A 17,082-nucleotide genomic window follows, 5' to 3' on the forward strand; every position below is an offset into this window, starting at 1 on the left:
TCATAAGGAGAGGAAGAGAGCAAGAAAAATTTAGGAGAATTCAGTGAGTAGCAGCCACAAGTGAGTGGCTGGGTTTGATCTGGCTTCCAAAGATTTTACATATATGTATATATATATATTTATGTGTGTTATGTATCTGTTTGACTGAGAGCTGTTTAACAGACCTGCTGCATCCCAACAAAATCAGCACCTTTCCCTGTGTGCCCACCTAAGTGAAGTTGGAAGAAAAGAAACTCTAAATTTTTTTCCAGAGTCATCTTCTCACATCCTAAGCACAGTGACAGGAAACTAATAGACATGTAGATCTTCAACCTCCCACCAAATTATTGGAAATCTTTAACGTTAAAGTTGATGGAAAGCTCTGCTCAGTAACGAATGAAATGTTTCATTTCTGGGCTCTTATTGGCTGTGTTCCCTGACAAAAACAGATGTATTTTCAAAACAAGATAAAACATACAGTCCATCTTTGCAAAGAGTGTAACAAATGGAACTGGACTTGTATCCTGGTAAATAATAGCCATGTCAAAAAAGTGATTAAGGCACTTCCCTGAATTATGCAGCTGTTTTACCACTTCAGCCTCTCTCACTTTCTCAAAAGTAGTCTCTGCAGGTGACCTCAATCTATCCTGACTGTGAATCAGCCACAGATTGAAATCCTGAGCTGTGATTCATTGGCTTTTATATAATATGCCATCTTCTGCTCTTACTATAGCTGAGTATTGTTTTCTGCTTGTGTTTCTGTAGACTATGGAGTGGATAAAGTTGGGTTTGGCTTTCACACTGTGCCAAACAGAACAGGCAACACCACCTCAGTGAAGGCTGGGGTTTGTATGTACAAAAAATGGAATTCTCAAAGGACTTCCTTAGAAGAGGAGCTGATTTGTTCTGCACTAAGGAGTACTGATGGAGCAGGGCAAGGTCTGTGATCCAAACAGAGCTGCTGGCAAAGGGAGCAGGACACCCTGGGGTGCTTGGGTGCACACAGGCAGAGCTGGCAGAGGGGATCCCTCCCCAGGAGCTCCTCTTGTCTCTGGGCAATGGGAGGATGCCCTCTGCAATGGCAGCACAGAGGGATGACAGAATGGTTGGCTCTCCCTAATTTAAACTGCCTGGTTGTGGACTGAAGAGTGACTCTTGTGAAGATGTGAGATCCAAATCCAAGCACTTTTAAAATGCCTCAATCATTTTTAGAGAGCTGTAAAACAAGGCCTAAAGCTGCTTTCTTCAGCAGCAACCTGACTGTACAACACAGATTGGGATGTTAATTAGCTGGGAAAGCTCTGAGGAGGGACTCCTAAAGGCCCTGTGGGATGTCAGGTGTGTTCTAGCAGTGATAACAAATTATTATCAACCCATCTTGCTCCGTGAGTGGGAAAGGTATTCATAAAACAGCTGTTTAGTTGTTTGCAGCTCAGAATCCCTGGTACAACCTGTGCAGTTCTGGGGGTTACACAGCTCCTCACATGCACATACTGCTGGTGGAAGAATGTTCCTGCTGCCAATGGCATAAGGAGATGAAAATTCCAAAGTGAAATCTTCATTTCACGTTTTTCTAATGGAAAATTAATTAGCATTTTTCTTTCTACAAAATAAAGTTACATGTTAACTCATTATGACAAACTGCAACACAAATTGATTTTAATTAGGACATGAATATTTTAAGATTAATTTGCTGGATAGATCAACATTTCAAAGTAAAACCAGAAGTGCTGAACATCTGAGCAAAAATAAAATAGTTTTCTTAAGAGGATAATTAGACCTGCTTACGCTTTGAAATCTGGCTAATGTTTCACATAAAATGGACAAATTCACTGAAATACGTTCATTTTAATAAATTAATTGGTGTAATGTTTAGTTGACTATACAGCACAGGAAAAAAAAAAACCCAAAAAACCATGGTTATACTTAATCTATGTTTAACTGCTGCCTGCAATCCCAACTTACTGAAGGCAGGTCATTGAAAGTGTCATTCAATTTTGGCAGGGATGGTGACTTCACAGGGGCAGTGGCCACTACAAATCACTTCTTTTAAATATCTTTGCAGAAAATGTCCACTGCAATATGCAGAACTGAAAGTGCAGAAGGCTGAGTTATTTTGTGGATATTTTTAGGATGAAAATGAACCCTGGAGTTAAATGTGGAACTTTCAAAGGTACAGAAAGGTGATGGGTGTTTGGGGGAGCTGAAGTTCCTCTTCACCTGTGAAAATGAACTCTGCCAACTTTCCTGTCTCCTGCACTTGTGTCCAAGGTTTTAGCTCTTCCCAGCCAGTCCTGCACAGTGTAAAGGAGGTTTTGTGCACATCTGGGTGTTTGGGATTGTTCACCTGAGCTGGGAATGTTCACCTGAGCTGGCTTTACCTTCACCAGCACCTCCCTGTCCTGGGATTGTTCACCTGAGCTGGCTTTACCTTCACCAGCACCTCCCTGTCCTGCTGCAAAGATCACAGGAAGGTGCTATCAACATTCAGGTGAGGACAGGCTGAGCAGCAAGAAAAATGAAGCCATTGGGTGCTGATGTATTTACAGCAGGTGTCTCATTCCACAGTCATTTCCATCCAGTGTGGCAGAGCTGGTTTATTTATGAAACCAGGAGCACATCATATTTACAAGAGGGTGACTGAGTGAGTACCTGTTCGCATTTTCCCTCGGAAGTGAAGATTTTTTGGGATCTAAACTGCTGAAACAAGGGAAGAAGGCAGGAAGCATGGGATGGGGCTTGCTGCAGTCACAGACAGGAAGGGAGGGGGCTCTGGGGGTACCTTGGTTGCAGAGAGGGCCGGAGAAGCCAGGCAGGCAGTCGCAGTGTCCGGACACGTGGTGACAGGGACCATTGCTGTGCACGCACTGGGGACACGGCTGGCTGCAGTGGTGGCCGTAAAACCCAGGGGGGCAAACTGAAAACACAACAAACCAAGCTGTCACAGGTTTTCCAATGTTTTCTCATCACTGAGAGCTCAAGAATTCTCTGTCTGTCTTAAACCAAAACCTATATTTCTTAATTTATCAACCACAATTTTGTGAAATGATGAAGCCCGTTGGATTGTTCCATGTCTTATCAAGTGCAGGCTCTGGGTAAAACTGCTCCTGTGTTCCAACATTCCCACCTTCCCTCCTCATGGAAATCCTTCATTTAATGGAAATCTTTTATTGAATACCACAGTGGAGTTCTCAGCAGCCTCTCTCTCTCAGGACACTCATTTGAGTCTCTTTAACCTGAACTCTTTGACAAAACAGGAGTTTGAGATGTTTGAGACCTCCCAGCCTACTGCAGACAGGGTTAATAACCAGGCAAAGAAACACTGGCACAGGGGTACAGACAACAGAAACTCAGAAGGAAATGGAAATTGAGTCAAGAAATCAGAGAAGGTGTTTTAGGAAACAATATTTTATGTCAAAACAACTATGCCAAAAGCTGTCTGGTGCAATGCCTGTGCTAAACTGGGGCAGTCATTTATACATTTCATGGCAGGAACAACAGCCACCAAGTGATGAACAGAATCCAATAATGTTAATTATGTAACACCATGCAAAACCACCTGATTTGCATCAGTAATCACACTAGATAAAACCTGGATTGAAATTGTTACAGAATTTGTACATCAGGTATAGAGTCAGGATTATGGCTCAGCATCTCTTCTAACAGCAGATTTTTGCTTCTAAGAGCATGTAGAGTGAAAAAGCATCCACTGTCCAAACATTCATTGCAATAGATAACACAAAGAAATGTTAAATTGCAGTAAGTGACAGTAAAAATAACTTTATATGTTTTTATTTTTACTCCTGTGATTCTCTGTTCTGTAGTTCTGGCTCAGTGGTTACTAAATCATGTCTGTTCTATTTTTCCAGCAAATGAGAATTTTCTCTTGGACTGTATGTTCTCAGAGGGTGTCAGGCTCTTACCCCACTGCACATTTCCAGCTGGAGCTTAGCTGACAGGTTGGTTGATGATGCAGTAGCTATAAAACAACCTGGATCACTCCTGGAGACATTTCTGCAGGCTTAAGAGCACTAAACCATCCCAGTGTCTCATGTAATCCTGATTACATGGACAGAACAAGTTGGCTGAGTATCATCTTCAGTATCATCCTCAGCTCTCCTTGTACAGCCTAAATTCTGTTTCTAAATTGATTTCTAAAAGAAAAATGTGGATGATTTTGAGAACAAGCTTAGCAAGGTCTCCTGTTCACCAGGTATTCTTGAATCCCACAGAAGAGGTGGAAGCAAGCTGGATTCCCAGGCCATGTGCTCACAGAGGCAATAGCAGAAGCATCACAGGATCTCTCTGCTGCCAGCCCAGTGGGGAGGAAAATTTCTCCCCATTAGATCCTTAGCAAACATCCTCAGGGGGCAGCCTGACTCCTGAGCCTGCAAACTGGGCACAAGGTTTGCTCAGCTGATAGAACTAAGCTGGGGTTTTTTCATCTCAGAAAGGTCAGAAACTATTAACTTCTGGAAGTTTTGCACTCTTAAGGTTTTGAATTTGTAAAACATTTTCTTCCTCATCTCCCCGAAGCTCTGAGCACCAGATTTTAGCCTTGGAGAGAGGTTTTACAGCTACACAGATATGCTGAAGCACCTGGAAATTGGGGTTTATAATGGAAATGCTTATAGGCCATTAACTACAGCAGTGCTAGAGGTCATTGTTATAATGGCTTTAAATAAAAACTGTCAGCTACAAATTATTTCTAGAGATGAGTGTGTTCTAGTGTCAAGTGTAACTGGTGAAATCAAAGGGGATATATGAACTGGGCATGCAGAATGTCTTACAGGAAGAAGGAATGCTGAGCAGAAAAGAAAGACAAATCCACTTTGTGTTTACATGGGAAGATGGTTGGTGTAGTTTGGATCAATTAGAGTCCCTGTGGGGCAAATGCAGCTCCTAGACAAAGCAAATGAGAGGATTTTATCTGCTTGGTACATTTTAATTTGTAGCAGCAGAGCATCAAACAGGAGCTATTTCAGGCTGCTGTGTTTCTTTTTCTGGCATACAAGAAAACATTGCCTTGTTATTTTGATGGCAATGCTCATCCACTTGTCATTATGGGATGGGTGGTGAATGACTCTGTTTAACAGGTCTGACTTCACTGCCAATCTGTGTCCTGCCAGCTTTGGTTTGTAAAGGTCCTGCTTCTCCTCTCAGGTCACCTGTGACCTCCAGGTGCAGATCAGAAGAAACACAAGGCACAGCTCAGTGCCTTGACTTCTTGATGAAGGAGCATTTTCCAGACTCTTTTGCCCTTAGGATTTCATGAGCTAAAGCAGCTCAGGAACTGGGTTTGTCTGTCTGGTGCCATAAAGGAGCACTCCCACCTGCCAGCTATGGAAAATCTTACTTCTCTGGCACAAGGGTCCTCTGTATCCTGGTGCACAGTCACAGGTTCCATCCTCAGGGGAGCAGGATCCCCCATTCTCACAGCTGCAGGAGATGGAGCAGTTGGGTCCCCAGCGGCCCTGGGTGCAGATGTTGTCACAGTGGATGCCTAAGGACATAAAGCCACACGTTAGGCTTCTCACAACTTTTACTCTGCTCACTGATCAAAGAAATGCTTGGCTGGACTGATGCCTCACAGTCCCTCAGAGCCAGAGAGGGAGTCTGAGAAGGAAACAGCTCCACTTTCATCTGCTTAATAAAGTGAAAATTAGGAAAATGCCAGAGAGGTGAATTCTGCAGGTATTAGTAGGCTCCTGTTCAGTCCTCAGCACCATTAAAGAAACTCTGCATGTCATCCAAGAGATGAAGGTCAGGAATTGCTTTAAAGTCACAAAATAACTCAAATAACTGGCCTGGAAATAGGCAGTTGATTGAAGCCTGATTACTTACCTGTTGAGAATTGGAAGACCATAAAAGAAAAATCAGGATTTTGCAAAAACATGTTCAGTATTTGGATTCTTGAACACAAGTAAATTCAGCTCTATTTTGTGTTCTGTTCCCTTCCTGGCTAAAACCCCTGTGCTCTGGTGTTTTGTGTCCACATCCACCCAAAGCTCCCCAGTTCTGTGTGAATGAACTGTGTTCTGATCCAGCAAGTGGCCAAATGTGAGACCAGGCTGAGCATTTGCATGTTAAATGGAGACTGAGACCTGCCAATGCAGCTCCCAGTGCTTCCCAGGGGGCTTGTTTCATAATTATTATTATTATTTATTGGTAATTATTTATTATTATGAAGAACAAAAGAGCACATAGGAAACTTAAGGTTTCTGGCATGGTTTCAACAGGTTTTGTTTAAACTGGTGACTTTTACAAACAACCTTGTGCCATGGCTTGTCACATATAAATGTGATTGAAGGAGCTGATCCTGCACACCGTGTCTGAGAGGCTCTGACTCACTGGGACAAGGCAGTACCAAAACCTGCAATTAGCAGGGCTGTTTGCACCATCAAGGACTCCTTGGATGGCTTTGCCTGAACTGAGAGGGACATTGAGCAGTGCCAGGAGCACAGATAACAACAGCAAAAATGGATCAGAAACTGGCTTGGAAATTTTCCTAAGAACAGGGCCCCAGTGGGGGCCTGGCCTGAGATCTGGGGGTACCCACACACCCCAGCTGGGCTTCCAACCCTGAGATGCTCTTTGCCATCCCCAGCCTGAGATGTTCTTTACCATCCCCAGCCTGAGATGTTCTTTATCACCCCTGCACATGTCCCACTGCACAATGGGATGAAAGCAGCCCAGGGGTTGGATTAGTGCAGGGCTCCACAGAAACACAATCCCAATAATCTCCTCCACCTCTGCTAACTTCATCAGGGTGCTGGAGGTAATGCACTGCATTTGGGGAGCTGGGATCTGTACAGTCACCAAACTCTGAGGATTATTGAATCAGCTAAAAGTCATTATAAACACACTTACAGTGCACTTTCAAGTTGGTTTTATAAATCTCTGAAGTTAACACAGTAAGAAATACTGCAGAGCCAAAATTTCCCTTTTCTGAAGATTAATCACACAATTATAATGTCCCTTCCTAGAAAATCTTAACCAAGTCTGGCAAAAGTACAGTTTGAAATGTGATTTCTAGTAATACATGATCTTAGCTTTATTTATAAAGAGGTATGGACCATTCTGTACAGCTTAATAAAAACCACATTAAAATACAGTAAAAACTTAAACCAAGCTCAATTTCTTCATAGCCAAGTAAATCAATCTGAAAAAAGGGACTGTGAAAAGAGACAAGGAACATTTGTACCAGTAAAATCAAGAAAAACAATTATTTTAAACATTCTTCCCTGCTCCCTTTGAAATCAAATATATCCTTGCATTACTTAAACAAGTGCATTTATGTATTGTATCCACAATGCTCTGTAATTAAAAAGTCACACAATAAATTGTAAACAAATAACTGTGTTTTGTATTTATAAACACATATATATGAACATTTAGAGCCTTGAGTCTCAGTGTGAGCTCCTTGAACTAAAATTCAGACACAAACATAGAAAAAAAGTGCATTTTTCCTCCTGATTGCAGCATTAAAATTGCAGTTCTGTCATTGTGGATGGGATATTATAAACGGGGACAATTAAACTGCATTATTTCTTGTCTCTTTTGACAAAGTTTGGGGAAGAATGACACTGACTCTTTTCCTGTGGAAGGCACCTGAATTAGAATGCCAGGGCAGCTCCTTGCAGCAGCCAATCCTTGCTGTGGTAATGAGTAATGAGGGATGTCTTCCCTCTCCTAACGAAGGCAATGAGTCATTGTGGAGCTGATTGTTGGAGCAAAATGGAAAGTGGGGAAAAGAAAACTTTCCAGAAGCCACTGCCACCCATTCCAGCCCTTATTTATTTCTACATTTCCAGAAGACAACTGAGATGGTGCTGCAATCAGGTTTTATTACTTTTTATTACTCTAAGTTAATTCTCATGGAAGACTTCATTTTTGAAGGCTCCTACACGCATTGAATTGCAAATATAAATGAGAAGTGAAAATTGCATCTGGACATGCAAGTCTTATGGAATTGTGCAGGAAAAAGCACCTTAATTTTACAATTCCCTAACCTGACAGCCTGTAAAGGGGGAGTCCATTCCTTCCAGCTGCTTTATAGTCAGAGTCAGTGAAGCAGCAAGATTCTGCAATGTAAAACTTTAATATTTATTTAGGAACTTACTGATGAACATTTCTGATAAGCAATTAGTTTTCAGTTTCCAGAACTACAAAACCTGCTGAAGTTGACACACTTCTGTATGCCCTCATGTTCCAACCAGAGATTCCTCATTTATGAACAAAGTCCTGCTTTCACATGTGTGGTGTAGAAATTAAAAAGACAACTATCAGAAGTCCTTGAAGCTGCAGGAAGCAGTTCTATACATAAACTATTGCTTGGATACCAGGGAATTATCTGCCAGCCCGAGGCTGTGGTTCACAATTGCAGACACTGGTATAAAATTACACTTCCAAGACCTTTTTAAACAATGTTCTGGGGGTGAATTGTAAATGAAATCCACATAACTTATATAAAATTGTAGTTATCCCCTGGACATGGGCAAAAGAGCTGCACTTTTGCAGTAAGGCAGAGCCCAGGTAAGAGCAGAGCCCACTGAGGCTTTAATTCATTCTGTGGAACAGCAGCCACAAACTCTCCATGGCCCAGCAGGGATTTGGGTGTTGGATTGCTGCAAACCCTGGCTGCTCTCCAGTGGATTCCCTTTGCACTGCTCTGTACATGGCCCTTAGCTGGCAGTCCCAGGAGTGGCTTCAGTCCCTTTTCCCCACACCAATCTCCTTTGCACACATGGTGGGGAGGAAAAGCAGCCCCAAGGGCCTGAATTATTGTGGAAAACACAAACTGCCCCTCCAGGACAGTGTCCCACCCAGTGACCAAGCAGCTGCTGTCTGCACTGGGAGTATCAGGGGTAACTCAGCCCAGACTTCCCAAGGGTGAAGCCATTTGGTTGGGCAGGGATCTTCCAAGGTGGAGCTGCAGATAATCCTGATGAAGGAAAGCAGCAGGGAGAGAGAGGGGAGGAAGAGAATCCCAGAATCCCAGAATGGTTTGACTGGGAAGGGACCTTAAAGCTCATCTTGTCCCTGCCTCTGCCATGGGGGCCTTTCTTCCACTGTCCATGGGACACCTTCCACTGCCCCAGGCTGCTGCAAACCCTGTCCAGCCTGGCCTTGGACACTTCCAGAGATCCAGGGGCAGCCACAGCTTCTCTGGGCACCCTGTGCCAGGGTCTCACCATCCTCACAGGGAAGAATTTCTTCCCAAGATCCCACCTAGCCCTGCCCTCTGGCAGTGGGAAGCTGTTGAGAGAAACCTGTGTCTGTTCTACATGGAGCAGCTTCACGTTTGACCAGATGAAATCAGTCCTTGTATTCAAATTTACAAATCAAGCTGTGATGGATTAATCCAACATCCACACAAGCATCAGGAAAAGGAGCAAGAAAAAAAAGAGGGAAAAAACCCCCAGGCCATACAACTGGGATGTGAGGCATCTATTGAAGAGCTCCTTCACAAGCTGCTTCCATTAATAATCTTCAGTAGCTTCAAGAAAGTTTGTCAAAGTAATGCAGATTTAGTGCTGCCTGTAACTGCATCATGCTGAAGGACTTTGGAGGGTAAAATTCCTGAAAGCCAGACATGAGCAGAGCTCCCTTTTTTCCTCCCCAGCTTCTGCAATTGCACTCGTGCTTGGGGATTACGTCTCTGGCTCTTAATAAAGCTGCCATTGTTTCTCTGCTGTGTCTCTGGATAGTTGGAAACTAATACTCCAAACACAATAGAAGAAGCAAAAATGGATGGAATAAATGAGAAGCAGTGGCCTGGTTTTGACCACTGCTATCCCCCTGACAGTAGCCTCTGCAGCAGTGCCCGCACACTGCCCAGCATCTAATTATTTTTCAGGGATGTAGGAATTTGATAAATTATAGGATGTAGTTCCCTTCCCCCCACATACTTTAATTTTACATCTACCAGTGTATAACTGTAATTATTTCTCTGAATAAGATCTTCAGCTTTTTTTTTTCCCCTCAACAGTTCCAATCTAAAGACAGATGCAACATCAATTAGGAATGACAGGAATGATTTCATCAGACATTTGAATCGAACACAAACATTGTGCTCTCCTCCACCTGTCTTTCAACATGACATGAAGTCATAATAATCTCTTATTTCTGGCATTTGAATAGCTTTGGAAAGAACTGCTTTTTATGCAAAAATAGGCACTGGATTTATGCAGGCAGTGCTGTGGAGGCCTGAGGTTTGGTGAGTCACGCTTGGCTTTGATGTGGAATGTTGGTGGCTCGTGTCTGTGGCAGGATGGATCCTCAGAGGTGGTGTGGACCTGCTGCCAGGGTCCCCACAACACAGCAAACTCCCTCCAGCTGCTGCTGCTGGGCTGGGGGTGGCTGGGAGTGGGCAGGGTCAGCAGGGAGATGAAGGAGCTGGGAACAGGTCTGGGGATGTCTCAGAGGATGGGACCTGTGGAATGGCTGCTCCCTCCCTCTGCTCTCTGTCCCACCTGCAGTGACCCCACTGGAAGCACCTCACACCCAGCCCAGAGTCCCCCCAGGTCACCCTGAATCCTGCCTTGGCCTCCTGCTTTGTACATTTATTTCTGATAATGATTTCTATACTCACACATTCATGTTTTCTTTAACCTTATTCTCTTGTCTTTCCCTGATACTCTTATTGCTGTTGCACTTCTGTTGTCCCTATAAATTCTATTTAAGTTGTATTTGAGATTAATTAGGTCCATGTGCTTTCCTAAGCTGAGACCCTTCTGCTGCTTCAGTCTCTAAAAGGTAGAAGAGAATTCAGTAAGAGCACAAGAAGGAGCTGTCCAAGCTGTGGATCAGCTGCTCAGAGGGGTTATCCTAGAGCATGAACAAGAGTTCACAAAGAATTCTTGATGCTTTTCTATCACTTTTTGCATCTTTGTATTTATTCCTACCTGAGGCAAACCCTGAAGTATTTGATTCAGAGCCAGTCAGAAGCACCACAGCACAATTCCTGACAGCTCAGCATTTAAGAATGCTGAAGAATGAGAAAATCAGTGTGGGGAGGGCAGCAGATAAAAGAAAACATAAAGGGATCTCTCATAAAATTAAATGGAAACATTAAGAATTGATGGCTGCTCATCTAGTCTGCAAATAAGCTATTTTTGTTTTTATATAGTGAAACTACTCAGCAGAGAACAGCAGCCACACTCACATTATCTATGAACTTCTGTGGTGTTCTCAAAAGCTTTTTTTCACTCATTTTTTCCCCAAATTGGTGGCTTGGAGCCCTTCCTTCTCTTGCTGAGCACTGTTCACCAGTGGATTCAGAGGGGCAACTCCTGAGTGTAACAGCCCATCAGTCTACATGAAAGCTCCATGATCTGGTCCTAAATAATGAAGAACAAGCCCTTCCCTGCAGCCAGTGAAAAATTCTAAATTGTCCCTTCTCTCATCTGTGCAGGGGCGATTTATGCACCCATTAATGTAAGTGTTTTTCTGCAAGTAATACATTTAAAGCCTAATGCACCTCTGTGGAGCTCTAATCCTACCCCTATTTTTAATTATCTAGAGAAATCTCCAGGTATGAATCACCCAACCAGGGGGAATTGATGCAATAAAAGCTTTTGAGGCAAGAGATCTACCTCACAAGGAATTAGGTAAGTCAAAATGTTTGCTGAAATGAAGGATGATGCGGTTCCCTGTGCTCCAGGGTATTCTCCAGGGTGCTCTCTGGCAGGGAAGAGCTGCCCTGAGCAGGCAGGGCAGACCTGCAGAAAATGGGGCTAAAAGGAGTCAAGCCCTACCCAGCCCTGCTTCATCTTTAGAGCTTTCCCATTCCTCTGATGCTGGGAAGTTTCAGGCCAGGAGGGAAGAGAAAGCTGGGAAAGGTCCAAGCAGACCATCAGGAAGCAGCAGGAACTGGGAAAACCTGCATTGTTCTCCTGCTGGAAATGTTCAAGTCCTGAACTAAACCATGATGAAGAACAGCTGAGCAAGGGCTGGGGCACAACCAAAGCCTTTTGTGGTCAGTGATGTTGAAATCCCACCCTTGCTCCTTGGTGTGAGAGGGGAAGGAAGGTGTTTACAGCATCTTTCACTGCAAACTCTTTAATGAACAATATAATTTAACACAGAATTGTGGGATGGTTTGGGCTAGAAGGGACATTAAAGATCATCCATCCCACCCCTGCCATGGCAGGGACACCTTCCTCCATCCCAGGCTGCTCCAAATCACATCCAACCTGGCCTTGGACATTCCAGGGATCCAGGGGCAACCCCCAGCTTCTCTGGGCACTCTGTGCCAGGGCCTCACCCTCAGAATATTTCTGCTTTTTTTAATATCCAATCCAACCCTGCTGTCTGGCAGTGTGAAGCCATTCCCCCCTGACCTGTCACTACCTGCTCTTGTAAACAGTCTCTCCACTATATAAATATATAAATGGAGATACACACCTCATTTTAGCTTGCAGGTTGTTTGCTGAGCACTCTTCCCTCTCCTCCTTTCACACTCAGCATGCCAGCAGCCAGGATTTAGGCTGCTGAAATGTGCACAAATAATTTTTTCCCCGCTTCTCGCCCACATTTATTTATAGGTGACTATTGTACACACAGCCAGGCTTAAATATAGAATGTCTCCATATTAAAATGGAAAAGGGTTGGGTACCTCTAGTCAAGTCTCATGTTTTTAGAGCCCATTAAATTAGCATCACCCAGGATGCCATCCAAGCTCTGTCTTCTCTCAGAAATTTAAAAGCTGTCCTTTATTAAGCAAAATTAAACCCAAAAATAAGTACAAAGATAAACAAACCTGTGTATCTTCTGTGTTTCTAAGACTATTACTGCAATGATTTGCATAGATGCTGAAGTTTAGCAGTAGCCTTACTGCAGCTGCTAATTATAGTCTGAGGGTCTGATCCAACTCCCACTGAAGGAGTGGCAAAAATCCAACTGATTTCACAAAAGGTGAAATATATACAAAATCTGGCACAGGACAAACACAACTGATCCTCACTCAGATGAAAACCAGGAGCCCCCCAGATATCTGCCAAGGAAGACACAGACATAATTAATGTCAGGACATCAATGAAGTCTTTGATATAACTTCATAATTCATATTTTTGAAAATTAGCCCTATATCAGCAGGAACCATCCTTAAAGGTTCCTGTCAAAGAGAGAATTTTTAAGCACAGCCTGACATTAAAATCTTATCAACTCACTTGAAATTAAGTCAATGAAAAATTAAAGCTAATTTCTAATAAGCTTATCTTACATTCATAGACTAAAGGGCACTTGTCGAATCCAGAGAGTAAGCACACCTTTCATATGGAAAAGATTTTCACACTGGAAAGGCAGAGGCCAGGAGAGAGGCTAAAATGCACCATTTTAGACTGACTCTAGAAATTTCTAGTTTTCCTGTCCATTTAAAGCTAATGCAAGGATACAGAATAATCACAGAAATAAATTATTAATTTAAAAATCTGGGATAAGACTGCCAGAAGTGATAAATGCAAAACATGGTGTAGATAATGGGATTAGACATCTAGAAAATGCATGTTTAATAGGAGTTCACTATTGCTCCATTCTGGTATTTTAGGCTCTGTCTTACAAACCAATGGTATGAAACAATCTGATGGGAAAAAAAGAAGTCAACCCATGACATTGTGAATTCTAAAACACTCTGGATCTTTAGCTGAAAAGCTGCAGGTGCATGAAGAAACTCCTAGAGTTTTTTCTGGTTTTAAATAGGAATGGAAAACCAGCTCCCAGTTTTATCATCACATAGGTGAGGTTGATCTACTAATGACAAGAGAATTATTTAGGCTTCAAACCAGTATAGCTGAGGACAGGATTTGGCCCTAAGATTATCAATTTGATACAGCAGCAATGGCAGAAAAGTCATATTAGTACAAACAACATGCATTTTATGGGAAGGGTGGGTTTCTTCCTTCAAGGATTTTTCACCTCCTTGCAAAGAACTCAGGGAAAGTGAAGTTAAAAATACCTTAGAGCTCCCTGTCAAAGTGGCCACTGTTCCTTTAAAATTCAAAAAGGCTTTCCCTTGAGTAACAGGCTTATCAGTTTTCCTGAATTAATGTGTCCACAGGAGGCAAGAAACGTGTTTCTGTGTTTGAGTGACAGTGCAGATGTCACTGCCAGCCTGCAAATGCTCCCAGCCCTGCAGCCTCATCCCTGGGAGCTGCCCTGGTCTGTGCCCAGCAGCACCTGCTGACCCCATCCCTCCCTGGGAGCCCAGAGTGAAATCCTGCAGCTCCACACTCCCACAGCCTCTGCTGGGCTCTGAGCTCTGCACAGGGCAGAGACCATCAGGGTTCTGTTGCTGGCACTGTGTGAAAGTTATTGAGGTTGTAAAGGACAGTGAAATGTGTGTTTTGATTTCCCAGCAAAGAGGGAGGCTGCTCTTATGAGGCAGGAATGAAACCTGAAGGTGTAAAGCACCAATAACAAGATGTTTGTTCCTCAGCAGCATGCATCATTTGCATACCTGTGTTGGCCATCCTGATTAATTAAGGAAAATCTATATGGGCTTCTTTTGTGATTAACTATGGGATGCACACTTTTATGTTTTCCATCTCATATCTACAGCACCAGGCTAATTTTCCCCATACATCTTTGGGATGTTAAAATAAGTGAATAAACTTTGGCTTTGGATACTGAGAGAAGCCTCTGGGCAGCCCAGCTCAGTGGGGAGCTGAGATACCATCGCCACAGCAGCTCTGCAAAACCAGAGCACCACACAAGAAAAAAAGGCAGAACAAGATGCAGATAAGACAGCATTTCAGATTAAAGGAATTCAGATAACCAGGATTTTAACTGACCTTAGCATTTAGAGGAGTGGAATCTATCCCCCTGCAGATCACTTCCCATTTAATCCCAGTGCAAGAGCTGCAAGGGTAACAAAGCACAAACTGCCACAATGAACCTGAGCTCATGGGCTCAGCCCAGGGAGGAGCAGAGCTCAGCACGAGGAGCAGCCAGGCCTAGGCTCTCCTGGGATCAGGCTGGGATGGACTCAGGTCTTGGGGCAGGATGGGAAATACCTGGCTCTGTCTTCCCAGGCAATCTTACCTGGCTCTGGTCAAGCATCTCCAGAAATTAAAGGACAGGCCAGCAGCTCTAATTTAATTATTGAGGGATTACTGAGAGAAGCAGATAAAGGCTACACATCTCTAACCAGTTGGAATCTGTGAGAAAACCATTTCTGCCACAGAACCTGCTGCCAGCAGCTGCCTGAGGTGGGACTGAGCTGGGGGGGTTTGAAGCTCATCCTGCATCCCCCAGGGGCTGGCTGGAGCTGCCATCTCCAGAGGAACAGCACTGCACCTGGCACAGGAGCACTGGCATCCTGCTCAGCCAGCAAGGCCACCAGGGCAGCTGCTGCTCCCCTGTCCACTTTCAGACTGTGTGGAAATTTAACACTGAAATTTAGAACCTTGTCATTGTCACTGGAGCATCCAGGAGAGGAGGCTGCACCTGGGACAGATGAGACTCGTCCTGCTTCTCCAGGACCTGCTCTGGCCAGGAGCTGCTCTGTCCTGCAGCATTTCTGTGTTTCCATTCCCTCTGTGGATTCAGGGTGTGTAGGACCTCGAATTAACCAAATGTAATTAGCACTGGGCATTTTCACTTCAACCTGAGTGTACCTAAAGTAGCACCTCTTCCACAAATGTCTGTTGTGTTGGGAGCTCTAAGGGACCTGTGCACACACAGAGCTGCAAGCACAGAAGTGTCTGTACCTAAAATGCACAGCAAAGGTGGAGAAAGAGATCCTTATTAATCCTTAAAAAACAGCCTAAGCAATCAAGACTTGGTCCTCTGAGAGCAAGACTTTTCCTTTTTAAGCCAGCACTAGATATGAGCATCTCTTGTTTGGATTCCCAAGGTACTGTTTGTGTACATGAGGTTCCACATGTCCAGCCTGGAGAACTGGAGTGCAAGGCTGAGCCCTCAGTGTCACTGCACCCCTTCCTGTGGAGGAAAATGCAGCTCTGCATGGCATCAGCAGGTCACAGAGCTGATTTTGGCCAACATTTCACCAACTTGCACTTCCTTGGTACCATGTGAGACCATTTTGCTACCTCCAAAGCCATTGGTGACACCACGTGCCCTGTGTTTGCTGAGCACTTGGCTGGGTGATTTGGAGCCCTAACACAGGTGATCAGCCCTCCAGGGCTGGTCTGTTCCTGCCTGTGGCTGCAGGAGTGCAATTCCCCCCAGAAGCTGGGGGAAGGGGATGTGCAGATCTCAGAGCAGCTTGCTGCCTCTGTGCTTATTAACGCATCCAGCTGGTTTGCACAGCTTTGTGATCTCCTGCTTCAGACGTGGGGATCTCTTCATCATCTTCCCATCTGCCAGGGACACTCAGCTCCTGAAAATTACCTTCCCCCAGCTGGTATCCACAGAAGGTCATCATCCTGAATAATAGTCTTGGGCAGTCATGACATAATAAAAGGATGGCAGAGTGCTGTTACCTTACATTGCATGCTACTCTGGACATGACGTGTTCCTTCTTTAGCCAGTCCTCCTCCATGCTCTCACCATCCATCAGTCCCTGAAGGTTTATATCAGTAACATCTTGAAACCACTTTAAAGAAAATGGGTTCAATCTCCCCCTTGATCTTTACATAAAACAGAGACATCAAGAGGGAGTCCCATGTCTGGGATGAACATACAGAATATGCTGTTTCAGATGAAGTTTTGTGGCTATTAGGATCAGAAAGCCACGTGAATTCTCTGTTTGCTGTGAGTGGGCAGGAGAACCTTCAGAAGTTCCATGATCCTGAACTTTTCTGATCTTTTTCAGGCCATGCCTAATTAGTACCAAAATCAGAAAGCAAAAATTTCAGCCTGAATTATTTATGGCCTGATATTAATAAAATGCACCGCAATACACATCATGGCCCAGTTCACAACAACTGCAGATAAGATTAATCTTTCACTGATGCCACACTCCTTAATATGAAAAAATATAATTATCTAGCTGAAGAGTTTCTTAAATTACATACTTTCAAACCAGTATGAGCAGAATTTATCCTTGTGTCTGGTGCCAAGCCAAATGGAAAAAACATTGGAACAGAATTGACAAAACACATGTTGGTTCTGTCTATCAACATTTCCACCTTACAGGGC

At 43.8% G+C, this 17,082-nt stretch overlaps 1 protein-coding gene across 11 annotated transcripts in view; it reads right to left on the bottom strand.

Moving 5' to 3' along the window:
* The window catches only part of MEGF11 (multiple EGF like domains 11), a 254,601-nt gene that overhangs the window by 32,581 nt on the left and 204,938 nt on the right, over positions 1–17,082 (bottom strand). For all 11 annotated transcript variants that reach the window (XM_033070493.1, XM_033070496.2, XM_033070491.2 and 8 more), the window contains 2 exons: positions 5,336–5,482; positions 2,762–2,896 (listed from right to left, as the gene is read on the bottom strand). In XM_033070493.1, coding sequence (XP_032926384.1) covers positions 2,762–2,896; positions 5,336–5,482 — 282 coding nt within the window. The remainder of the gene's footprint in view (positions 1–2,761; positions 2,897–5,335; positions 5,483–17,082) is intronic.

The sequence above is a fragment of the Catharus ustulatus genome, chromosome 12 (assembly GCF_009819885.2).
Source record: "Catharus ustulatus isolate bCatUst1 chromosome 12, bCatUst1.pri.v2, whole genome shotgun sequence".
In the NCBI taxonomy this organism is placed as follows: domain Eukaryota; kingdom Metazoa; phylum Chordata; class Aves; order Passeriformes; family Turdidae; genus Catharus; species Catharus ustulatus.